Genomic DNA, 26,213 nt, shown 5'->3' with positions numbered 1-26,213 from the left:
TGGCAAGGGGTACTGGATACCAGGAGGGAGCTGTGGCTCTAAAGATGAGTGTGAGGGCTAGTTAATTTTTCTTTATTTCTTAGATGATAGAAGTTCTCTCCCCAGCAATCACTCTGCAATGCATGTACTAATCAGAGAATGGCATGGTAGAAGAGAAGGCTTCCCCCAAGCACTTCCCAGCAGAAGTAAAGGACTGTGGCTACGCGAAGCTTATCAGGTGAAGTGAGAATCACCTGTAATGTGGACTTTACACATAGAACTGGGCATTACGTAAGCATATTATGACTTCTGTAGTTGAAAAAGAAATCGCCCAGTTCTTTGACAGGCACATTCCGCCTTCCATGCTGATGTATCCTTCTGAACGTACGGAGCTTTAAAGCTCTTCTCAACGGATCTTTAAAGCTCTTCTCCAGGTGTGGAACCACAGCTGGTGAGAAGGCTGTAATTTATTCTGAGAGTCACCAAGCACCTCAGAGCCACAAAGCTTCTCGGGGGTTAATGTTCTTAGGACTACTCTGAGGTAGATGCCAAAATGTGGCCCTTCTAGAAGGAAACTGTGATTTCTCTAATACATGGTATCATGGGATGAAGTGTGTCCCCAAAAATATGTGTCAACTTGGTTAGGTCACGGTTCCTAGTATTGTGTGATTATCCACCATTTTGTCATCTGGTGTGATTTTCCTTTGTGTTATAAATCCTATCTCTATGATGTTAATGAGGTGGAATTAGCAGCAGTTACGTTAATGAGGCAGGACTCAATCTACAAAATTAGGTTGTGTTTTAAGTCAATCTCTTTTGAGATATAAAAGACAGAAGAGACCAGAGAGACAGGGGACCTCATACCACCAAGAAAGCAGCGCCGGGAGCAGGGCGCATCCTTTGGACCCAGGGTTCCTGCACTGAGAAGCTCCCAGATCAGGGGAAGATTGATGACAAGGACCTTCCTCCAGAGCCCACAGAGACAGAATGCCTTCCCCTGGGGCTGATGCCCTGAATTTGGACTTCTCACCTACTAGACTGTGAAAGAATAAACTTGTTTGTTGAAGACATCCACTTATGGTATTTCTATCAGAGAAGCACTAGATAACTAAGACACACGACAAGCAATAGCAGTTTTCTATAAGATCAGCGGCACTCCTAAGGATCCAATCTGACTCTGTCACTCTCTTGACTCTTACTTGGGGTAATTATCTGCTCACAGATATGGTCTTAGGCAACACAGAAGCTAGATTCTTACTATTTGTAGCAGCTGCCACCCTCTGGATTTTGCAAAGCCAGAAAGACGAGTGAAGAAACAAATATGCACTGACACCTAAAATAACTTCAAAATCCACATGCAAACTTACTGGTTCAGAAAAATGTGCCTAAGTCACTCTGGAAGACTTTAGCAAACACACCATATTCTCAGGACTCCGCTCCAGCAGGACATGAGGCTAATTCAAATGTCTCCTGGTTTTACACTAATGTTTGGATCCCCCGTTTCCAAATTCTGGTCTATAATTAAGGGTGAGAATGGAAAACATTTTTCTGGGAAGTTTGCCTACATCGTAGTTAAGCCACTGGTGGGTATTAAGTGATTTTGTGTACTCATTAGGCTAGAGGGCTCCAAACCTCAGTTCCTAAGTCTTCCTTCTAATTTTCAATTCTACAAATACAGCAAGTCTCCTGCTGAGGGGAGAGCACCCCTCAATGCTTTAGTGTGTGGGGTTCAGTGTACAGGAAGTGCTTCCAGTGGCGAAGGACATGTAGGGTGCACTGGGTGGGATCTTAGGAGGACTGAGGGGAAGCCATACTAGTTGTGTGCCATTATATTTAGAAAGCGGAGAAGATCCACTTTGGGGATTTCAGCGGTCAGGAAAAATAGCTTAGCCCCCATGCAGCAACGCAGGCCAAAAGTTCAAACATGGTGCTCTGAGGTTGTCTTTATTACAGAGTCGCCTCCTCTTGCTCAGTTTTAATAGGCACTTTCATTGTTCTCTACAGCCAAAATGAGAGCTGAGATTATGCAGGAAGTGGTCAGTCCTGTTTTGAGCCCTATGAATGAGCACCGTTTGGCTCCCTCTGTGTTGGCCTCTGCTGTCTGACAGCAGCTGTGACCTGCCAACAGTGGAAGCCAAGGGCCGAGTCCCTGTGAAGTTTCTGCAGGCTCAAAACCTTCAGCTTGTCTATTGGACTCGTTTCCAACTTTGAGTAAGATGAAGCAAATCACTTTTTCTTTCATTTAAAAACTTGGAGTAGTCTATGGATTGATTTTTAAATTAAGATGATAGATTTTGTAGCTGGAAATATCTATCTAGATTTACCCATCCGTTCAGTCAATGTTCCTTGAATGCCTACTAAGTGTAAGACATAAAGAACAAAACAGATGGGGAAACTCCATCAGGGCCCTCGTGGTCTACTTCAGTCCCCTCATGTGAGAGGTGAGGAAGCTAGAGTTCCTTGCCAACGTCACAGTAAGAGGTGCTCATGTAGGTTTCTGCCAAAGCCCCACCCCAGCCCCGGGTGAGAGGACATAAAGGGTGGTGGCAGAGGGGATGCTATGGCCTCATATGTAACTTTTCCTACAAAGGAAAATTCCGTAACCTCTTGTTTGGCCCCAGGGACGGATTACCCCATAAGCAAGGTACGCACGGGCTTACTTGTGTTTACTTAGTAATCTGTAGTGCACATTTTCATGTTTTTCACCACATCTTTGAAATTGTGCTTTACAGATTAGAAAGTAAACGCAATTAAGCCCACGCCTACCTTGCTAACTGTAAGCCCCTGGGTACCTTGCTGACTGGTTAATCCACCCCTGTTCGGTCCCACAGTCAGAAGGAGGCTCAGCTCTAAATGCAAGGGAGAAAAGGACAGCCTTTCTTCAGAAAGAACCCTTGCTTTTTCAACAAGGTAAATGGGGTCTGAAAATGGAAGCATGTTACTAGCATTTTACAATGGAATGGGAAACGTGACGTTTGTGATGAGCCTCTCAGGATCACTTTATCATCCCAGGCAGCAACAATTAAGACATGAACATGCCATTCACCTGCCAAAGAATAGAAACAGTGTCTCGGTTTGGGAAAGAGGCTCTAGATAACTTGGGATCCGTGGCGAGAGCCTAAGTGTGGTTCCAGAATCACGGCTTTTCAATCTCCTACAGTCGTGACAGCAACGATCCTTAAGTGTTGCATTTAATAGTAAAATGAAAAGTTAGTTTAGGAGTGGAGAGAAAAAACACTTTCATGCGGTGCTGATGGGACTATAAATTGACATCTTTGGAGGATAATTTGGTAAATCTATTTAAAACGCATAGGTATTTTGACACATGAATTCTATTTCTTCCGAGAAGTTATCCTACAGGTGCATATATGCTCACCAGGTCATGCTAATGAACGTCATGGGATCTTGCTGTACTCTTGCAATGCAAACAACCTCAACATACAGATAAAAGGGCTGAACTAATTCAAACAATGAGAAAAATATGCAGCAATTAAAAAAAAAATGATCTAGAGGTCCTGATTTGGAAGACCCCAAGACGCATTAAGTGCAAAAATGCGTACAATCAAATTTTTATAATATTTAAAATACGGCTAAAAATTTTGGGATGATATACAAAAAACTGTCCAAAGGTTGTATATGGGAGTTGGGATCAGGGTGTCGGGAGACTTTGACTTTTCATTTCATAGCTTTCTCCATTCTTTGCATTTTTATCATAGACTTTATTAAAATATTAATTTGTTATTTTACAATTCAGCATAGAGGGAATAGATTTAAACTAAGAATGAAGCCTCACTTTAATGATACTGGAGCCCTGGTGGTTCAGTGATTAAGAGCTTGGCAGCTAAGCAGAAAAGGTCAGCAGTTCAAATCCACCAGCTGTTCCTTGGAAACTCTCTGAGGCAGTTCTACTCTGTCCTATAGGGTCACTAGGAGTCGGAATGGACTTGGCAGCTATGGGTTCGGTTTGCTTTGGTTTATACTTACACTCACTGTATAGTCTGACCTCTTGACTATTGCTGGTGCCAACAATTTCAGTTCTACAGAGCACTCACTATGGGAATCTGCTACCATAATGTTTGCTGAATTGCTGAACTGAATTTTAATGTTATCCTAAATCAAAGAGGTGTCACTGTGGTTATCGGGTGCCATTGGGTCAATTTTCGACTCATCGAAACCCCATGTAACAGAGTAGAACTGCCCCATAAGGTTTTCTTGGCTGTAATCTTTATGGGAGCAGATCACCAGGTCTCCCTCTGGTGGAGCCACTGGTGAGTTCGAACTGCCAACGTTTTGGTCAGCAGCCGAACACTTAAGCATTAAATGATCTTAACGTGACATTAGGTTTTCACTGAAAAAGGAACCACTGAAAGCACGAGTGTCTTCCCATGACCCTTCCTGGTGACCATTTAGCCAATCATTTCTGTCTCTGGTCCGTTCATCTGTTCACTACGAATAACCTGCCCTTTGGCGGCCTTAGTGGCTCTTGACACATGCAGTCTGTCCTTCCTAAACCGAGTATACACCCAACGACTACTTAGGAGGAGTTTTCCTTCCACTGTGTTGACTCACTGTTCAACTGAACTGCCCACACGGACAAATGGGATAACAGAAGTGCTTTGAGGAACATGAAATGTGATACGGTATAAAAATGTGCAATTAATACCCATATAAAACAATCTACTGTCAATATGAAATCAAGATAAGCTGCTTTAGAAATGCAACACAGTAAAAATGTCAATTATGTTTGTTTTCATTATAAAATTTAAAACTTTTTTTTTTTTTTGCCATAAAACTTGAATACTAGACAACTAACTTTAACCATTAACTCTGGTGTGGTTCTACGAGGTTTACCCAAACTATTATTTTGGAATGCCCTGGAAGGACTTTGTCTTCAACTTGCTCAGGCCAGCCTATATGAAATGCACAGTTTTAGTCAGTGAATTCTTACTAACAAATCATATTTATAGTCTTATGGTATCTTTTGATTTAATATATAACATTAGAGAGGGTGACGCTATATTCTGGTGTCTAGGAATTTCAAATTTAACTAATTTTACCTCTCTTACTCTGATCCCCTCACTCAGCTTCAGTACCGGACACCAAATAGTAACAAAATGAAAAATGGATAAATATTTCAGCTATAAGAAAAAAGTGAGTAAGGGCTCATGGAACTGAAAGATAACTGTCCAATAATAGATCTAAATCACGTGCCTTGGTTAATGATGAAATGTTGAATGAAGGATTTCTCATATCACAACACCAGCAGCTCTGTTTATTATTTTCCAGGTTAATGGTTGTTGTCGTTAGCTGACACTGAGGTGGGCCCTGACACATGGCGGCCCCATGCACACAGGTATAAAATGCTGCCCAGTCCTGCACCATCCCCATGGTCAGTTGTGGACCTCACTGTTGTGATGCGTAGGATTTTCATTGACTGATTTTCAAAGTAGATCGCCAGGCCTTCCTTCCTAGTCCATCTTAGTCTGGAAGCTTTGTGGAACCCTGTTTGTCGTCATAGCAACACATAAGCCTCCACGGACAGACAGGTGGTGGCTGCACTTGAGATACCTTGGCCGGGAATTAAAGGCAGTTCTCCTGCATGGGTGCAAGAATTCTACCACTGAATCACCGCTGTCCTCTAGATTAATGTTTAAGAAATGTTTTAAAAAAGAATGCCTTTGGTTTCCTGCCGGTTTCAAAGCACGGCTGTGGGTACAGAGCCGCATGACGGGCAGCAGATAAAATGGTTCGTCTAAGGGCCGCATCCCGCCGGGGTTGTGTTCCTTCTTATCACTCTAGGAATCCAAACTCTGAAGTGTATGTCCACTGGTTCATGGTAAAGGAATTACTGGCTGGTGATAAAGGAATAAACCATGAACTCATTTTAATGTCTATTTTCTAGCCAGAAACTAACATGAGAAAATATCTCAGTTCGGCATCACCCTCAAAGTCAACATCCTCTCGTGGTTCCTACCTCAACAAATTGAGGACCTACTGCTTGGCTTTCAGAGCATTTTATACTCCAGTCCTCTGCTTTCCATCTGACCTCATGTCCCATTTTCTCCTCATCAGGTTCACTGAAGCGGGTCAGGTTGGCCTTACTCTTTCCCCAGTATGCATTGCTCTCCACACGCCTTTGCTCCTCTGGGCTGTTTCTTTAACCTGGAAGGCCCTGTCCTCCTCCCTCTACCTCCCCAGTTCTAACCATACTTCAGACATGAGCTGGAGTCCCACCTTCCTGTTAAATAAAGCCTCTCTGAACCCTCCATCAGCACTCAGTGATTTCTCTCTCCTGGAAACTCTCATAAGCACTCAGGTTCTGAGGAGCCTAATATCTTCTCATCCACCCATCTGTCATGAGCTTTAGTCTTAGTTTCCCAGCTATACTGCAAGAGACCTGAAGGCAGACATCACGATGTACTCATTCTGAGATGCAAAGTGCTGAGACAACTTAAGTCCAGTTCTCATCAGTAGCCTCTGGCTGGAGACCTGGCGCAGGGTTCCACTGTACACTGCTCCCTCAGAATTGGTCATAGTTCCTCAGAGGGCAGGTCGGGGCTGGCCAGAGCAGGGGCCGATGGCTCACGTGCCCAGCCTTCTGTGGAATAATCTACCTCGTGGAATTTTTACACAATGGGATGGGAAAAGGAAGAAGATAGGAGCCCAGGAAATTCTGTAGGAAAACAAAATCCCTGCCTTTGCTCCTCTTTTGCTGCCTCCCCTACAAAATCAAGACAACAGTATTTCCTGTTTTTAAGTCAGGGTGTTCAGAGGTTTCCCATCAGAGCATACCACAGCCTGACTGATAACACACGTTTCTGTCTTAGCCAGTTGTCCACCTCTGAGGGAGAAAAATGTTGGAGACAGTAAACCTACAATGGAGCTCTCTCCTCCAAAACTGCCTACTGAGATGAGATCCTTCCATAGATGTGGAAAGGAAGTCACGCTAGCACATGTTTAAACTTACCACATTAAAGCAGATCACAGAGAAAGGCAGAACAGGACGCACACCCACAAAGAATGTTGAAAGAGTGAGAGGTTTGAAATATTACCCATTCAGGCCACAAACTACAGAAAAAAAACAAGAGTCCCTTTTTAGGAACATGTCCAATCAGGACGTACCCACAAATTATGCCTTACAACATAATTCCAGAAAGTGGGATGGATGGTGCCCTAATGAAGCCACCTGGCTTCCAATTCAATAAACATTCATATTAACACCTGTTGTGTCCACGTATGTACATGCGTGTTTGTGCGTGCTTATGCATGTGTGTGTGAGAGAGCGAGCAAGCGAGAGAGGAAATGCAGATGGTGAGAACTCGTGGTTGGTTGCACCCATTCTTGGAGAGTGAATCCTGATGACAGAAATGAAGAGGGCGGACCTATGCATAGATGACCTATTACCCAAGGAGGCAGGAGCCTTAGGTATGCTTTCAACCTCACCCTCCTCCCACCTTGTTGCCATGGTAATGCACTTAGAATTTGAGAGGATGATATGGGGCAAGGCGGTCTGTCATATGCGCAATAGAAAAATAACTTGGATGGGGTCTTGATGGAGTCTAGGTCATGAAGAAAGCAGAACCAAGACAGAAGGCCTATCTCAGCCCTTCCAAATCCTGACAACTAACCCAGACTGGCCCAGCAGACCCGGGAAAATGTAAGCCCCCCACCAAGTCTGTTACCTCCATCACTGCAGGTCCTGGAGTCCGAGGCCAGGCTGTCTGTGGATCCGGTGGTGAAGCTGACGTGGACACCCCTGAAGGATGGGCTGAGGCTCTCTGCTGAGCCCTGGCTCACTTTTTCCAAATCAGAGCTGCTCTTGTTCATTTTTAAAAGGTGCCTGGAAGATGCAGAAATAATAAAAATAATAAATTGGGTTTCCGTTCAAAACCCAGGCCGATGGGTCATGAACCTTCTATGCTCTTGAAGCTTAGCCAGTGTTGGCAAGTGGATTTTAGAAAGACAGGAGGGGCACTGCTGAAACATAGGCACCTGAACCGAGGAGCTTCCTGAGCCTAGTTAGCAGAAAAGTCTATTATATTTAGATAAACACCAAAATCATGATTTGGGGGGAACTACCTTCATATTTGGACCCCATTTGCCCAAATGTTTATGTTATAGCCTGTGTGACATTTGTGCAAAGAAAATAGAACACTATCATACATGCAAATGTATAGGGATATTGATAGTTTTTGCAAGAGCACAGAACAAGTGAATTGCAAACTAGGACTAACAATATGGAGTTTCTTTTTTGCCTGGTACTTTCTTGCCATAATGGGACCCTGGTGGCACAGTGGTTAAGAGCTTGGCTGTTAACCAAAAGGTTAGCAGTTCAAGTCTACTGGCTGCTCCCTGGAAACCCTATGAGACAGTTCTACCCTGTCCTATGGGGTCGTTATGCGTCAGAATCGACTTGATGGCAATGTGTTTGGTTTGGCTGGTTCTTGCCCTGACAGCTTCAAAGGGTCTCGCATGTTCCTTGGAATTAAGGAAAATTTTATTTAAATTTTAATGGGACTTCCAGCATAATGATTACATAGAACCATGTTAACATAACCCTTATTCCAGAACTGCCCTTAGGTTTTGCTGGGAGTCTTGTGGTATCTGTAAGACAGAATTACCAACATATCAGGGGCAAAAAAAAAAAAAAACTAATTCAAGAAAAGAGAACTTGCCTTGGAGACAACAGTTCCATTATCAGGTAGAGTGTTTAGCTTATTGATTTCTCCTTCCCCCTTTCCAAGGACCACACCATGAATACTCACTTTTGCCCTGACATTTCCACCATGAAGTTAGACAGACCAAAATCAATTCAGCTGTTCCCCTGGAGGTGGTAACCCAGATTTGTCTGAACTGGTATTTCCTGATGACATTCCTGTTCCCTCTACAGGAGATCAATATCTCAATATCTGCTGTAGGAAATACACAATCCAGTATTGACTTGGCATCGGAACTGCCTTATTTACTATACATGACCTTACAGTCAAGAATTTATTGATTGTTCTTTGTATTCATCATTGCTAGTCCCTGTATTAGTTTCCAGAGTCACTGGAATCCCTTGTTTGTTATCAGCTGTGGACAGAAAGATTTAGAAAAATTAATTTGCTATCGTGGAAAGTGCTCCCTAGAAATGTGTTCCACCCCCCATCCCCAACCATTAGAAGCACATTAAAAAAAGTCTTAAAATTGACAGATGTAAGCATGACAGTGATGGAAAAGTTATGACTAATAGTACTCTTTTTATTTGCAATATCACTAGGAATCATGAAAATATCAAATCCTTAGGAAGTTCTATGGCAGAGATTATTTTACTTGATGGTAAAACAGAATCATAGAAAGTTTCATAAAATATATTTATCCTCATCAGATTTATTTTTAATGGTTCTCTTGGATAAAGCTAGGATATGAAGTTGTGAATAATAACAACACCTCAGTCTAGGAGAGAAGTCAGCTCTATGGCAGTCCAACCACTCTGTCCCCTCCAGGGTGGTCTCTGGAGCCTGTCAGTCCTCAGACCCAGAACATAGCCAAGGGAGAACCCCCAGAACCATGGCCGTGGGCTTGCATGGCTTCTCACACCATAAACATAGAAGAACACTTAATAAAATGCATCTAGATAAAATATTAATTTAAAAAATACATGTGACCATATTATATGTATATACATACATACACGTACATAAGTATATATACACACACACATATAAACACCCACAATTATTTAAAGTAATAGCCAAGCAATATACGTATATATATATATATTCTCAGGAGCCAGGTGCAAAGAGAAAACTCAATACCACACTGCTACAAGGGATGCTTCAAAACTAAGTGTATGTTTGCAATAGGTTTTGGTAGATGCTCTTTAGCAGGTTAAGGATCGGGTTTGTTTCAATGCCAAGTTTTCTAAGAGTTTTATATTTTTAATCATTTGTGGTTGTTGAACTTTATCAAGTGCTTTTTCTATATCTACAAAAAAAAATCATATCATTTCCTTCCTTTATTCTGTTAATGTGGTGAATCACATTAGTAATTTTTCTTAAACTAACCCATTACTACACATTGCTTTATTCAGTTTTACTAAAACTTAATTTAGGATTTTTACATACATTTACATTAAAAAGTGAGATTGCCCCATAATTTTTCCTTCTGATACTGGTCATGTCCAGTTTTGGTTTAAGGTTACGTCAGAATCATAAAACGAATAGGGTAACCTTTTGTCTTTTTCAATTACCTTATGAAACTTGTATAAGATAGGGATTATGTATTCTCTGAAAGGTTGCTAGACTTTAACTGAAAACCATCTAGGCCTGGTTGCCATAAAGGGAGAAGTGAGATCAGTAAAGAATTGGCTCCTAGAAATCTGGGAGCATTGCTTTGAGGACAGAGATCAAAGAACCAGACCCTGTATATACAGTTACTTGCTATGTGACTAGGGTAGCAGAGCACCAATGGTGGGAGGATGGACAAGCCAGTTCATGATAATGAGACACTGGCTGTTTACGATAGAAAAAATGAAAGTAGACCTATATCTCACTCCACGTACAAACATGAATTTTCAATAGAACAGAGGATTTAGACTTTAAAAATTTTCAACAATTTGGAGAAAAAATATTAGAGAAAATCTTTATGACCTTGGGGTAGGGAAGGTTCTCTTTAAAAAGATTTTTTTTAAAAAGAAGAAGAAACACAAAGGAAAAAATGGATAAATTTGACTGCTTTAAAATGAAAAACTTCTGTTGTAACAGCAATAAAAAAGATACCATAAAGTGAAAAACAAACTTCAGAGTGGGTAGAAGTATTTGCAACTCACATAATTGATAATGTATCTACTCTGTCCTAAAGGGTCGCTGTGAGTCAGAATCGAATCGATGGCACTGGGGTTTGGGTTATTAGTACCCAGAATATAAAAAGAATGCCTAAAATCTAAGACACAGACAAATGACCCATTAAAAAAAGGACAACAGACATTAATAAACAATTCACAAAAGATGAAATATCAGTAAACACATGAAAAATTGGTCAACCTTATTTGTGAATAGAAATGAAGTGAGGTTCCATTTCACACCCATCGGAGCAGTCTGTCAGTAACAGGTGTTGTTGACAATAAGGGAAAGTGGGAACTTCCTTTCACTGTTTGTGCGACTGTTGATTGGTACATAAAAAAATAAAAACACTTTCAAGGGTGGAGTAAGATGGCGAAATGAGTGGACGCTTCCATTTACTCCCCCAGCAACTAACCCAGTAAACAACAAATAAAACAAGCACAGACTGAGATCTCAGGACTTCAGATAGCAGCTGAGGTATTGGAGAGTTGGGGTGAGTTCAGAAGTGGGGAAGAGGAAGGGTGGAGACAGCACAGAAGCTGTAAGAACCTACCTGCTAACATCTGGAGCACTTGTTCATCACAGCTATTTTGGGACAGGGCTGGGCAGCACCCCAAACAGTGAAAGTGGGAAGACAGTTAATCTGAGGAAGTTGTAGCCCTATTTTTTAAGGTGGCATAGACTGGCTGTGGGAATTCACGGGCCATGCAATTGGGAGGGAGTGAAGGGAGACAGTGGCTTTGTGAGACTGCTGTTGAATCTTGCTGAGGCCCAAGACAGACAGGCACTAGGACCAGGAGAAACTTCAAGGAGAGCAGGGCGGGGGGCTACTTTGGACATCTCCCAACCCACAGTAGGACACTGTGGGAGAGTCTGTGCAGGGGTGCCCAAGAGAGAAAGACATAGAGAGTCCCTCACCTTCACCACAGGAAAATTGAGCCCCACTGCTTATGTCAGCATGTGCAACCAGCTAACCCACATCCCCCCACCCTTGTGCATGTATACTGAATTCCAGAGATCAAGTATCCAGAACTCCTGAACTAGCACTGAAAAAAACCTAAGGATAAAAGTGCCCTCTAATGGTTCTCGGGAGAAGATACCAGGTGTAGCAACACTGGGTCGATTCTGACTTGTGGAGACCCTGTGGGGTGGAGTGGAGCTGCCCCATGGGGTTTCCAGGGCTGTGAGCCTTTGCAGAGGCAGGCTGCAGCATCTTTCTCCCACAGAGCGGCTGGTGGGTGGGGACCCTGGCCTTTCGGTTGGCAGTCAGGTATCTGCCCACTGGGCCACCAGGGCACCCAATCAGAACAAACATTTTCTCACAAAAACCAGAATACAAAATTTAATGTAAAAAAAAAAAAGCAAAACGGTCCAAATTCAACAAAAAATAGTAAAACACACCAAATCACAAGAGAAGAACGATAAATCAAAAGAAAAACACAAAGAAGAGAAAATTTCTACCTAGGGATGCCAGATTAATTGAATGAATGGAAAATTTTCAGACTTTGGTGTAACTACATTTAAAGAAAGCAAAAGCCACACAGAAAACAAACTAGTGGAGATCAGAAAACAAATGGAGGAACAAAATGAGAGACTCAGCAAGGAAACGGAAAACATTAAAAAAAAAGAAAAAAAACACAACTACTAGAACTGAAGAATACCGCCTCCCAAGAAAAACCCCACTGCCATAGAGTCTATTCTGACTCATAGCAACTCTATAGGACAGAGTAGAACTATCCCATAGGGTTTCCAAGGCTGTAAATCTTTACAGAAGTGGACAGACACCTCTTTCTCCCTCAGAGCAGCTGCTGGGCTCAAACTACCAACCTTTTGGTTAGCACACGAGCGCTTTAATCACCCACCACCAGGGCTCAAAAGGCAAGAGAAACACTCAACAATATAGTCGAACAGACAGAAGGTTGAATAAACGAACTAGAAGACAAAATAACTGAACTTATCAAGTTTCAAGAGAAAGAAAAGAACAAAGAAAAGTAAACAAACTCAAATGGAAATGTGGGATTCAATTAAGAAATCTAACATTAGAATTATTGGAATTTCAGAGCACTGTGACAACAATAAAGGCATAGAAACAATTTTTTAGGAGATAATTAGAGGGAATTTCCCAGATCTGAACAGAGAACGAAGCCTGCAAATACAGGAAGTAACACCAACTCCACTTGGGTAAAACACAAAAAAATTCATCTTCGTGCTATAGCCTAATAAAATTCTTGAAAATCAAAGACAAGGAGAGAATTCTGGAAGGAACAAGAGAAAGATGCAATATAACATACCAAGAGTCTTTCAGAAGAATCAGTGTGGATTTCTCCACAAAAACTCTAAAGGCCAGAAGACAATAGAACCACATATATAAAATACTGAATGGAAATAATTGCCAACTGAGAATTCTTTAGCCAGCAAAGGTGTCATTCAAAAATGAGGGAGAAATCGAGACATTCCCAAACACGCAGAAGCTCTGGAAATTCTCCATTAGCAGACCAACCTTGCAAGTATTACTCAATGGCGTGCTCCAAATGAAAAGGCAAGAGCGTTAAATAAATACTAGTATTTTTTATACACGGGAAAAAAAAAAGAAAAATAAAAGAGACAGAGAGATCTCCAAAAACACAACAATATGGGCAATCATAAGGACCAAGTGTATGATATTTTCTGGGAATAAACTCAATAATCAAATCCCGCAAATAACACATCAATTTTGTAAGAAGTATGTATAAAGTAAAATTATTGAATAAAGGTTGTACATTGATGTTAATGGAGACACATTAACAGAAATAGGGGAGGGAGGAGCATATCAGAAATAGACTTACTATGTTAAGGCTGTATGTTAACTGTTGTTCATGTTAAGTGTTGTTGCAATTTTAAGTTGTGTAATGTAATATATGTGGTAACCACTAAGGAATCACCAAGAAAAAAATTCAGAAGAAAAGAAGAAGGAAGAAAGCAAAAAAGTCTCATCACAAGAAAGCAACCAAATACAAGGAAAAATGAGAATAAAAAAGAAGACATGAAACACTCAAAAAAACAAGTAGCAAACTCAGTGAGGTAGACACTTCGTTTTTAGTAACAACCTTAAATGTAAATGGTCTAAATGCCCCATGCAAAAGGCAGAGGGTGGCAGAATAGATTAAAAAAAAAAAAAAAAGATCCATCCTTTTTCTGTCTACAAATAAACACAGCTTAGACATAACGACACAAACAGACTGAAAATAAAAGGATGGAGAAAAATATTCCATGCGACCAGAAAACAAAAAAGGGCAGGGGTGGTAGTACTGATACCAGATAAATTAGACTTTCAATCAAAATCTGTTACAAGAGGTAAAGAAGGACAGTGCAGAATAATTAAAGGGTCCATCTAGCAGGAAGACATAACAATTATAAATATATATGAACCTAACAGCAATGCCCCAAAATACATGAAACATATCTTTCTCCCACAGAGCAGCTGGTGAGTTCTAACCGCTGACCTTTTTGTTAGTAGCCAAGTGCTTAACCACTGCACCACCAGGCTTCTTAAAACCCAGTAGGCATTTGGAATACTCAGTTGTAAATGCAGAAAGACATGCATTTCAATACATTCTTGGGTGACCCTTTTTCTTAATAGCAGAATCTTGGGAGTGATGAGCCTTTGATATAAACCGCATTAAAAAGCCTCTAACCTGACGAACTGTGTAATCTTCACTCTTAGAAAACTGTCACTTTCATCAGGAAACGATCAAAGCCACATCAGATTTAACAATGAAAGGAGAAACATGTCATCGAAGTAGAAACTTAAAATCGAGTTGTTTTCAGTCTCTGTGTACACAGACTTCAGAATCCCAGGAAAAGCCTTAGTATTCCAAAGGTGACTTTTTCTGAGCCCCAGGAGTTGTTATGAGTCTGAATCAACTGGAAGGCAATGGATTTGGTTTGCTTTGGTTTTTTAATGGATTGTTCTGTCAGACGTACGGCCAATGACAATTTCAGTGCACTCGACAGTAACTACCAAGACTATACTTGTTTTTTTTTAAAAGCACTTTCCTATCATTAACAATAATTTGATTTACTTTTAATAAAACTGGTGTATATCATCTATAAAATGAAGTCTGATGTCACGCAATTTAAGGAAGCGGCTTCAATGGATGAAAACCACCATACGCTGGTTTCTTCCTTGGGTGGAGAATAACACTCTTATCAGCTACAGTGAGAGCACGGCCCCCACAGATGTCTTCTCCCACGCAGGGTGATAAATGGCTTGTTCTTGCTCAGACTTCCTTTCCTGCCTCTCCCTGTTGATTAGGCATAGTCACAGGAGTCACAGGAGAGAAGGGTGAAATACAGGCACCGGTGGGACAGTGCCCTGAGAAGCTCTGAGCCCTGCAGCTGCTGCCCAGTGTTTTCAGAATGGCTTTTCCCCCCATTGTCCTTATAGAGAGAGGGCTTGCCAGCATTTTCTCCTTACTAGGTAGGTAGAAAGCTGGAAAAAATAATGCAGCCGGAAGAGCCATCTGCCAGACTTCCTCATTCGCAGGAACAAGCCTCATCTAAAAATACTCCCAACGCTTTCAGAATGTCCGCAATACTTAACGGATGCCGGTCCCCAACGTGGGGCACAGACTGTATCTCAAACTTCACAGGGCTGCTAGAATTCTCATACTACAGCACACTTTAAAAGAAAGGACTGAAGCAAATCTTCATCCTCGCTGCCCTGGCTTCGATTCAGTTCACATATATTTGGTTGAGAGCTTTTTGCCCTTGGAGCCAAAGGCATGAAAACTCAAATTGTGCTAGCTCGGAGTCTCAGACTAGCTCTCTGGCCTCTAATACACTCACACCACCAAGTCTTTGGATTGGTCAAACTCACTATTAAGTTTAGCAATGACTTGGAGGAGACCTAAGGGGCAGTTTTCCAGAATAAAATGAAAGTTTTAAGGTAACTCTGGAAGCACAAACAAGTTAAACATTTCTATATACGTTTGTAAATTACTAAGAAGAAGTGAAAACAAACTGGTGTTAGATCCAAGCAATCAACGAGTGACAGAAATCAAAGTATCAGATGCTCTTACCATCCTAGACCCTGGCCAGGTGCTGTCCTCATCCGCACAGCCCCCCAGAGCCCTGGGCCAGGGACTTCAGTGTCCCATGGAGCAGAGCTCGGGATGAGGGGCCGGAGTCTGTCAGCCTGCTGTGAATTCGCCAGCTCAGAGCTGTTTCCCCTCAGTTCCTCTCTGACTTTTCTATAAAATGCGCTTCCTGCAAAGGCACAGGAAAATAGGCTCTGCCCCTGTGACCTGCAGCTTTCGATCACTAATTGTCTTATTGGGTCCCATGATCAGAAGTGATTCAAACGCACTTTGAAATACATTACTTTTTGCCCCGTTGATTTTCTTCTATTTAACCACAGTCTAAAGCCAAAAACACTGATGACTCAAGCTGAAACGCAGTTTGTTGAGTAAGAACACCTCACTGTTACATGTATCTTCTGCCTGTGTTAACTGCTGTGTGTTCCCCTTCCTGTCTATCCTGCATACCATTCCCACGTGTTCCAACAGGTCAATATCAACACTGTCAAGCACAGTGTTAGGTGTTGGGGATGCAATGGGGAGCAGAGCTGGCACAATGCCTGCTTTCAACAAACCTACTGCCTGGCAAATAAATATTTATCAAGCTTCTCTGAAAAATTACATCTAGAAGTTTCAATCCACACCTTCAGAAACTTTCTACCACCTCTGCATAGAACATCTTGACTCAAAATCTTTCTAGAACACTGTTCTCACAAGATGGCCGACCCTGTAGAGTCCTACACAGAGCTCCTGTAATGGCTGTCTACATCGTCCACCATATTGGATAAACTCAGGTCCTCTGTAGGGACAGAAACACACAGTAGATTTTCTCTGACAATCTCAGTTTCAAATATTTTCCTCCACTCTCTATACATGAGAACGCATGTCTGGATTTCTGGTTTAGAAACAAAATGATCACCATGTTGGTTAATATAATATAGCGCTACTACTCCTCACAAATCCTTTGTTCCCACCAAGCTAGTCCTCTCATGGTCCCCAGAGCACTTTGTATTCCTTCTCCCCTCTCCCCTCTGGTTCAGAGCAAAGGCTTCTCTCTCCCCTTCAAGGCTTTCTGTCCTCAAGGCCCAGTATCAGTCTCACTTACCTGTGACTTCCAACCAAAGGATTTCAGTCTCCTCTGACTGGCCTCTCCCCTCTGGAACTCACTCTGAACGGAGCCTGAACCACATTATCGAGCATTTGGTTATAATCCTGCTTAGATTATTCTAATTGTTTCATGTGAAATAGACTTATTTCCACCCCCAAATTATAAACTGTTTGAGAAGCTGTGTCATACTCAGGACATGCTAGAACAGGGAGTAATTATTATATACTTCTTGATTAAGTTTATCTGCCTTTGTTTCAATACCTCTGAGGCATCTGGGAGTATAAACGTTTCCTTTAAGGACAAAAAATTACATTTATCCGGCTGAACTTGAAAAAGGCAGAAACACTGAGTAACCTACAACAATCAGGAATATTGGATTCAGTAGCTGAAACTTTCCTCGTAGTTACAAAATACAACAGCACTAAAATATCCTTAAATTGCACAAATCTTGTAGCTTTACATTTTTTTTTTTTTCCTGGGAGATGGAATGAGAAAAGCACATAACTAAACTGGAAAGGTCTCATTATTTTTATCTTTGGTGTTCTTTGAGAAAGATGCTAACGGATTACTTTGCAAGGGTTTCAGTGTCACCTGAAAGGATCAATGGGTGCAGCTTGCTCTGGGGCATGTTTTTCCCGTGATTCATGAGCATGCATAAAAATAGGAAATCAATTTCATTTTTGGTCAGAGGACCACAGTGCAGGCCTGTTAATTTGCATTTGTCGTCAATGCACTGGTGACCCTAATGGAACCCTACATGCTGAGAAGTCCTTCGGTGTCATTCTGAAAATGAGTGCCCTTTGCCATTCAGTAGAAACGATCTAAAACCAGAAATAAAGAAATAAATGATCTAAAAACAGAAATAAAGCCATAACTATTTAAAAAGATGGAGGAAAACACACCACAAACGTTCAGTGCTAGTTGATTCTAGTCAAAGATAAAAATGCTTACATTGGTCAAGTGGAAATCTGCAGACATTTGCCCTGGCTATTTTTTTTTATATGCAGAGCCCTGGTGGCACAGTGGTTAAGAGCTACAGTGAGCTACAGCTGCTAACCAAAAGGTCAGCAGTTCGAATCCAATATGAGCAATCACCTCAGGACTGATCACCTAAGAACATGAGTCTCCAATCCATGAACTTGAAAGCCAAGGAGGAAGCTCTTAGATCTGTTCATACAAAGGGGTAGGGACAGGCAGGAAGGGAAGGAGATGGAAGGAAGGAGAATAACTAATGGAAGACGAGGATGGAGCAACTGCAATCCATGAAAGAGCACCTCCCATCAGCTGCCCTGCCCAGAGGTGAGCACAGTGCAGGAGGACCCCAGGAGGCTTCACAACGACAGCTACTCAAGCACTGCCCTGTTGGATTTCAGGGTCATCTAGGAAGACCACTGATGTGATGGTTAAGAGCATGAATGCTGGGGCTCCACTGCCTGGGTCTGGGTCCTGGGCCTGCTGCTTACTATCTGGGTGCCTTGGAAAAGTCACTTAATCTCACCATACTTCAGCTTCCCATTTATAAAATGGGAAGAACAATAATACTTCTCATGAGGCTGTTGTGAAGATTCAATGAGTTAATATTTATAAAGTGCTAGAAACAGCAACAGGTCTAAAGAAGTGTTAGTTAAATAGAAAGATAAATGATGGATAGATGGATGGGTGGATGGATGGGTGGGTGGGCTGGTGGGAGGGTGGATAGATGGATGGATGGGTGGATGGATGGGTGGGTGGGTTGGTGGGAGGGTGGATAGATGGATGGATGGGTGGGTGGGCTGGTGGGAGGGTGGATAGATGGATGGATGGGTGGATAGATAGGTGATAAATAAATAAATGAATGACTTCAGCATCTTTCAGTAAGCTGAGAAATTCTTTTTGATCCTGGGTAGAAGCAGAAAACAAAAGATGGGCTAGTGATTTCACTCTACCTTGATACTTCTACATTGATTAGAACACTTGAAAGAGCCCCAAAGAAGAAAGTTACTCTGAGAATAACACTTTGAGGACGTGCATTACTCTAAAATAATTAGGAAGAGTTGATTTGTCCATCAATTAGATCTCATTTTGAATCTAAGTACTTAAGAGCTTGCAACTTTGTAGTGTAGCCCCCAGCTGATCGGGTAACTCCCCAGCTGATCAGGTTACTTAGCTCCCCATTGTCTCAAATTCATTATGTAAAAATTCAGAAAGAGAAGACTTTTTATCATATTAGCCTGTCTTTCCTCTGTAAAAAAGAGTATCCCTTGAGTATCTTCAACCTACCGTGATTTCTCCCCTCTTGACATCACTTCCTCACCCGCTACACACAACTCCGGCGATTGGCTAAACCAAAACAGTAATGAGCTGTTACTCATCAACTTGGGAGTCACTACTGTTCTGGTCTCATTCTACTCCTGTTGGAATCTGTCTTGGTCATCTAGTGCTGCTATAACAGAAATACCACAAGTGGATGGCTTTAACAAAGAGAAATTTATTTTCTCGCAGTCTAGAAGGCTAGGAGTCCAAATTCAGGGCCTCAGCTCCAGGAGAAGGCTTTCTCTCTCTGTCAGCCTTTTCATCAATCTTCCCCCAGAATAACAGCTTCTCCGAGCAGGGATCCCAGGTCCAAAGGATGCACTCTGCTCCTGGCACTGCTTTCTTTGTGTTACGAGGTCCCCCATCTCTCTGCTCGCTTCTCTTTTATATCCCAAGAGATTGCCTCAAGACAATCCAATCCTGTAGATTGAGTCCTGCCTCACTAACACAACTGCCCTCCATCCTCCTTCATTAATATTATAGAGGCAGGATTTACATCATATAGGAAAATCATACAATACTGGGAATCAGGGCCCAGCCAAACTGATAGACGTATTTGGCGGGGCGGGGGGGAACATAATTCAATCCATGACAGAATCCATCCATCAAGATGACCTGTGCCTGACAGAAATCTTTTTGTTTTCAGGCTTTTGGTTTGGGCAACCTGGCTTTCAGAATTATCTGTCCCTCCTTCTCTTGATTTGGTGAATGCTTCAACTCAACTTTGTTGACTCGGCTTACTTATAAAAAACCAAACCAAACCTGCTGCTGTGGAGTTGATTCTAGATCATAGCGACCCTCTAAGACACAATAGAACTGCCCCGTAGAGTTTCCAAGGGGCACCTGGTGGATTTGAACTGCTGACATCTTGGTTAGCAGCAGCAGCACTTAACCACTATGCCACCAGGGTTTCCCGGCTTTCTTACACTAGACTTCATTCCTAGCCTCCTAGCTTGGGAGACTCAGGCTATATCTAATAAAGCTGCTACGACGATCTTCTTTCCCACTTCTTGTGGTGGTCCAGCCTGTTGCCTGGTAAGGGTCACTTTCATAAGTTCCCTTCCCACACCGAGGTCAGTTCTTCAATCCCTCTCTTACCTGTACCTCAACAGCTCCTTCTGTCTTTCAGCCTTATCTGAAACCCTCCACCCTAGGTAACTCCAAATATCTGCCATTTTCACTCCTGCACCAAGCAGCCCAGTGTATCACTAGGAAAGCACACAAGGATGAAGGTTGATGCCGCAACTCACTTAGGCTTCCTGGCTTCAGCTAGCTGTCAGTGCTCCCTGGCAATCCTTGCACCTGAACTCCACTCCCCAAACCAGCCATTCCAAACATTCGTCCCTCTTCTTGAACTCCTTAAAAACCATCCTCACTCATTTACCTGCCTCTACTTCACCAAGAAACTATAGGCTGTCAGGGAAGAGCACCTTGGATTCTTTGCCCCCTCACCTCTAAAGTTTTATATAATATCTGCACCATCCTTACCTTCTTCAATTTGGTCCCAGGTGCCTAAGCTAGACACCTCGGCTACCTTAACATCATTACATCCCACATCTAAAAAAGACCTAAATCTTCATGATGTTTTTCTCCCAGGTGAGTTGTTCTCGACAATGTCACGTTATAGTCCATCAGTGGGAAAGAAAGTCCTGAAGATGGAGCCAGCACTGTTTTCTTTGATGTAGGACCATTGCAATCTAGCCCAAACCACCTCCTGGGGGTCATGCCCAGCATTACCTCACGTGCTCCCTCCCCTGCAGTCTCTCAGGACCTCTGGCTGGTCCTTAAATCCGGGCTGTGGCTCCCAAGCAGAGTCGAGGGGTCTGGAGTAGAGATATAAATTCACTGTTCCCTAAACTAAAAGGATCTTCCTTCCCATGTCTTCCTGAAAACACATATTCATACTTCAAGTTCTGGTTCCCATGTCATGTTTTTTTGTAAAACTTTCCTTGACATCTGCAGGTGGAGTTGGCGGCACCTTCCTGCAAGCACCCAGAACACTCTATACACACATTATTTGTCTTCATGCCTGTCTTCACCACATCCTATGAGGTCCTTAAGGCAGATGCCCTTGCAAGGAAATCATCTCTATCTCTCCATGATTCAGTCTCTCTCATGATTTTGTACTTACTTCACATGCAGAGAGGTGAGACAACCATGTGCCTCAATCAATGATGCACTTTCACGTCGATCTTCACTAAGGCACACTCACGTTTTAATTCTCCCCTTTATTCCCATCTCTACTCCAATTCTCCACTTCCCCAACTTCCCACTTCCAAGCATGCGCTGTAATATATTTGGTATGTATGCTTGGATTGGAGCCCTGGTGGTTCAGTGGTTAAAAGCTACGGCTGCTAGCCAAAAGGCCAGCAGTTTGAATCCACCAGCCACTCCTTGGAAGCTCTATGGGACAGTTCTACTCTGTCCTATAGCGTTGCTATGAGTTGGAATGGACTTGAGGGCAACAGGTTTGGTTTGGTTTATGTTTGGATTTATCTTAAAAAAAAAAAAAAAAAAGATATAGTGTTATTTTGTATGTGTGTTTTAAATTTATATTAATTATATTATGCCTGGGATGTTGTTCTGTTTCTTACTGTTTTCTCACTCAATACTAGTTTAAGGTCCACCAGTGTATCTGAATATATTTCTAGTTCATTGCCTCTGACTACTAATAGTATTTAATTTCATACCCCATCCCTCTAAAGATGAATACCTGGGTTTGCTCCAACTCCTGCTACTATAAACAATGTTGTAATGAACTTCCTTGTTTATGTCCCCTTATGGACCTGTGTGAGTGTGTGCTTCTCTGAAGCATGTACCCAGGAATGAAAATTGTGAGAGCAAGTATATTTTTATAGTTAATTTTCCTGGGAGCCCTGGTGGCACAGTGGTTAAGAGCTCAGCTGCTAACCAGAAGGTCAGCAGTTTGAATCCACCAGCTGCTTCTTGGAAACCCTGTGGGGCAGGTCTACTCTGTCCTACAGAGTTGCTATGAGTTGGAATCAACTGGACACTAATGGTAGTACCACATCACTCTCCAGAATGGCTGCCCAGGCCACACTCTCATCATTAGTGAACAAAGATAACCTTGCCAACACTTGGCATTATCAGACTCGGATTTTCATCAGTCTGATGGGTATAAAGTGATATTTTACTGTTCCTTAATTTTACATTTCTCTGATTATTAAGAGGGTAAGCAGTTCTTCGTATTCTTGTCTACTCCATACAGAAAATTGGTGCTATAAGCCAGGAAGCATGCAGCTAAGTGAACATATATTGCTCATTAAGATTTAAGGACTGAAAAACTAAATTTAAGGTCGATAAAAGTGTATGGATTGAATTGTATCCCCCCAAAATATGTGTTGGAATCCTAACCCCTGTACTTGTGGATGTAATCCCATTTGGGAATAGGGCTTTCTTTATTATGTTAATGAGGCTGTATCAGTGTAGAGGAGGTTTTAAACCAATCACTTCTGAGATATAAAAAGCACAGATTAGGAACAGAGACAAGGAAGCACAGATGGGGGACGATAGATGGCATACTACGTGAACATCATCAAGAAACCCAAGAACAGAAGCTGAAAAGACTGGATGGAGGCTGGAAGAGTTTTAAGGTTCCTTTTTTTTTTTAATGATATAAGCCTAAATTGCCTTGAAAAGACTGTTGCTAGAACTATGGACATCAAAGGCAATTGTGGTGAGGGCTCAGAAGGAAATGAGAAGAGCCATAGAGAAAGTCTCTGTTGTCTTAGAGAATACATATGGTGCCATCAACAGAGTGTTGCTGGACATGTGGACGTTAAATGTGCTTCTGGTGAAACTTTAAAAGAAAATCATGAATATGTGATTGGACAATGAAGGAAGGGTGAGGCTTTTATGCAGTGGCAAAGAATTTGTCTGAATTATGTTCAAATATTTGGTGGAAGGTAAAAGGGAAAGTAGGGCTTGTAAATGATGAACTTTGATATTTGGCTGAGGAGATTTCTAAGCTAACCAACTACCACAGCAGAAAACCCGTAAGCTTTAGTTGAAGGGCACAGAGACAGGCAGAGATGGGAGAAGATACCTTCCCCCAGAGCCAACAGAGAGAGGAAGCCTTCCCCTAGAGCCAGTGCCCTGAATTTGGACTTCTAGTCCCCTGAACTGTGAGAAAATAAATTCTGTTCATTAAAGCTACCCACTTGTGGTATTTCTATTATAGCAGCACTAGAAAGCTAAGACAAAGAGGGGAATAATACTTTAAATAATGAGTATAGACTTAATTGTAACTGTTATTTACCAAAATACTGAGTTACAAAAAAAGTTAAAATTCACAGAGCATTCATAACCACTCACTAAGAGGAAATAAAACATTTTGGTATCATGGTCTGAAATTTGAGGCTATAATCAAAAATAATAAGGAGCCCTGGTGGCACAGCAGTTAAGCACTCGGTTGTTCATTGAAAGGTTGATGGTTTGAACCCATCCAGCAGTTCAACAGAAGAAAAGACCTGGCAATCTGCTTCCATAAAAGATTTATAGCCTAGAAAACCCTATGGGGCAGTTCTACTCTGTCGCATGGGTCACCGTGAGTCGACATTAATTCGACAGCATCTAACAACAACAATCAAAGAGGATGATCACCTTCTGCCAAACATTTTGTTTCTGGCCACCAGGGATGGACATCGAGCGGATTCTAACTCATAGTAACCCAAGGAGGCAGAAGAGAACTGCCCCATAGAGTTTCCAAGGAGGGGCTGGGGACCTGAACTGCCGACCTTTTGATCACTTAACCACTGCGCCAGCATAGAACTCTTAAATTAGTGTGGGGAATGTTACTGACCACCAAAGATATTGCGTTCTAGATGGTAAAGTTTAGATTTTAAGATTAGCCAACAGCCAGCACAGGTGTCTGCACCGGCCCTCTGGCATGACCTGCAGACAGCAGTACAGAGGGTGGCAAGCTCCCCGCAAGGGGGCACACGGCTTTACGGTTTCCACGCAGAATTCCTGACCGCTACATTCAATTGATTGGAGTTGGGGTGGAGGATGCAACCTGTCTGCCCTCATGATTCCACAACAGGTGGTCGAAAAAATCTCTGCTTCCTTTTTATCCGCATTCATGAGAATTATCTCAAGCGACGTCCCCACTATGATTGATTTTGAGTTCCAAAGACTCTCCCTCTCTTTATTCCTCATCTTCAGCAGTATCAGGCCTTTGGTTATTTACTAACATACCAACTGATCTCAACTATTCTTGCATTGTCCAATGTATTTGCATTCTCAATAATTTTAACTGCGTATGGAGCACCTAAAGAGAAGGAGCTGTTCTGAAGGACTTCCTACAGCTCTGCCAATCATTTGCCTAGATCTTTACACTTTAGTCAAGTTTTTTTTTTTAACACCACACGCTTAAATGGGTACGAAATCGCTAAAATACCAAATAGCAGGAAGTCAAGGGAATCGTTTGATAGTGGCAGGTACTAATTAATTGGAAAGCAAAATATCTGAGAAATAGGGGAAGGATTTTTTTTAAGTAGCTTTGAGGAAGCCCAGAGAATAAGCCAACCAGGGCCTTAGACAAGAGCTAACGGAAGCCGGAAATTTTACAGGGTTGTCTGGGGAGGGCAGGAGCATCGTTAACACCCAGCATTTTTAGGAATCTGCCCAAAAATCAACAGAAAGAAATAACGAGCAAGTTAAGCACAAGGAATGAAGGTTCTGATCTTTAACCTGATCTGCTGCAGAATGAGAGACTGAGAATTCCTCGTAGCTGGATCTCTCAACCTTGACAGAGGAAACGCGAGTCCTTGAATGGGGATGTCACACTCCCAAAACAAGAACAACACCACCAAAAATTCTCTCCTGCCACAGATACAGAAAGTTTCTTACCAATTGTTTAGTTTCATACCCAAAAAGTAGGCTGGCCATAATAAGGAGCACAGTTCCTCTGATTGCTTGAGGAGGGGGGGGCTTGATTAGACAGCCTGTGTTTGTGTTTTCTAAGCCACCCCAGAAACCATGGAAAATCTATTCTCAGAGAAGCAAAACACACCCTCGAATTCCTTGCAACTCACGGTGGAAAAAAAAAAAAAATCCTTAGATGATTATTACCTGAAAGGAACATTCTTGTGGCAAGAGAGGGCTGGCTCTACACACCTGCTCAGCTTAAAAAAAAAAAAAAAAAAAAAAGCAGAGCAAGAGAGAGCCCTGCTGCAAAAGTTGAATCATTGGCAGGTAATTAATCTGTGAAAGGATGCATTGTGCCCACATGGTGTTTGCCCACCTTGAAGCACTAATAATTATTAACCCCGCTCCATTAACTCAAGGTGACAACGTTCAATTTAGCAAGGGAGGCCACGGAATTACAATGGGGCAACCAGTGAAAATCAGGCCAAGAACCATTCATCTACAGTTTGCTCTGACTTTTTTATTTTTTTAATTCAATAATCTTTTCTTAAATACCTACTATGTACCGGGCTATGTGCTAAGGTAGGCTACTAAGAAGTAAAAAAAACAAAATGATTGATACACCGTCCACGCACACCCAGAAGTTTATAATGTCTTGAGAAGATACAAACACGGACCCAATTTAATGCCAAGCAAGACATGCTGTGTTTACTGCCAAAATGGAGGGGTGAACAGTGTGGCAGGCAGCCGGAGGCTGCATTTCAGAAAGACACTTTGTTGTGCGTATTCAAAGCTACTTGTTCCTTTTCTTAAACTTCTGAGCATTTGCTATGTGCAAGGCATGAGTTAGGTGCTTTTGGGAAAAATGAAGAGGGCATGGTCCCAGACTACAAACATCCACTTCACAAATATTTCTTGAGCATCTACTGAGTGCCAGGCACCAAAATGGATGTTATGGAATTATAGATGGCTAAAGGAGCCCTGGGAACCCTGGTGGCATAGTGGTTAGGTGCTACAGCTGTGAACCAAAGGGTCTGCAGTTTGAATCTGCCAGGTGCTCCTTGG

At 42.1% G+C, this 26,213-nt stretch overlaps 1 protein-coding gene across 1 annotated transcript in view; it reads right to left on the bottom strand.

The window, feature by feature from the left end:
• The window catches only part of PRAG1 (PEAK1 related, kinase-activating pseudokinase 1), a 58,216-nt gene that overhangs the window by 15,091 nt on the left and 16,912 nt on the right, over nt 1-26,213 (bottom strand). The window contains exon 4 of the mRNA XM_049866337.1: nt 7,662-7,819. Within this exon, the coding sequence (XP_049722294.1) occupies nt 7,662-7,819 (158 nt within the window). The remainder of the gene's footprint in view (nt 1-7,661; nt 7,820-26,213) is intronic.

Source organism: Elephas maximus, chromosome 22, assembly GCF_024166365.1.
Source record: "Elephas maximus indicus isolate mEleMax1 chromosome 22, mEleMax1 primary haplotype, whole genome shotgun sequence".
Classification (NCBI taxonomy): domain Eukaryota; kingdom Metazoa; phylum Chordata; class Mammalia; order Proboscidea; family Elephantidae; genus Elephas; species Elephas maximus.
The sequence above is the reverse complement of the archived record's forward strand: the minus strand, read 5'-3'. Positions and strand labels throughout refer to the sequence as shown.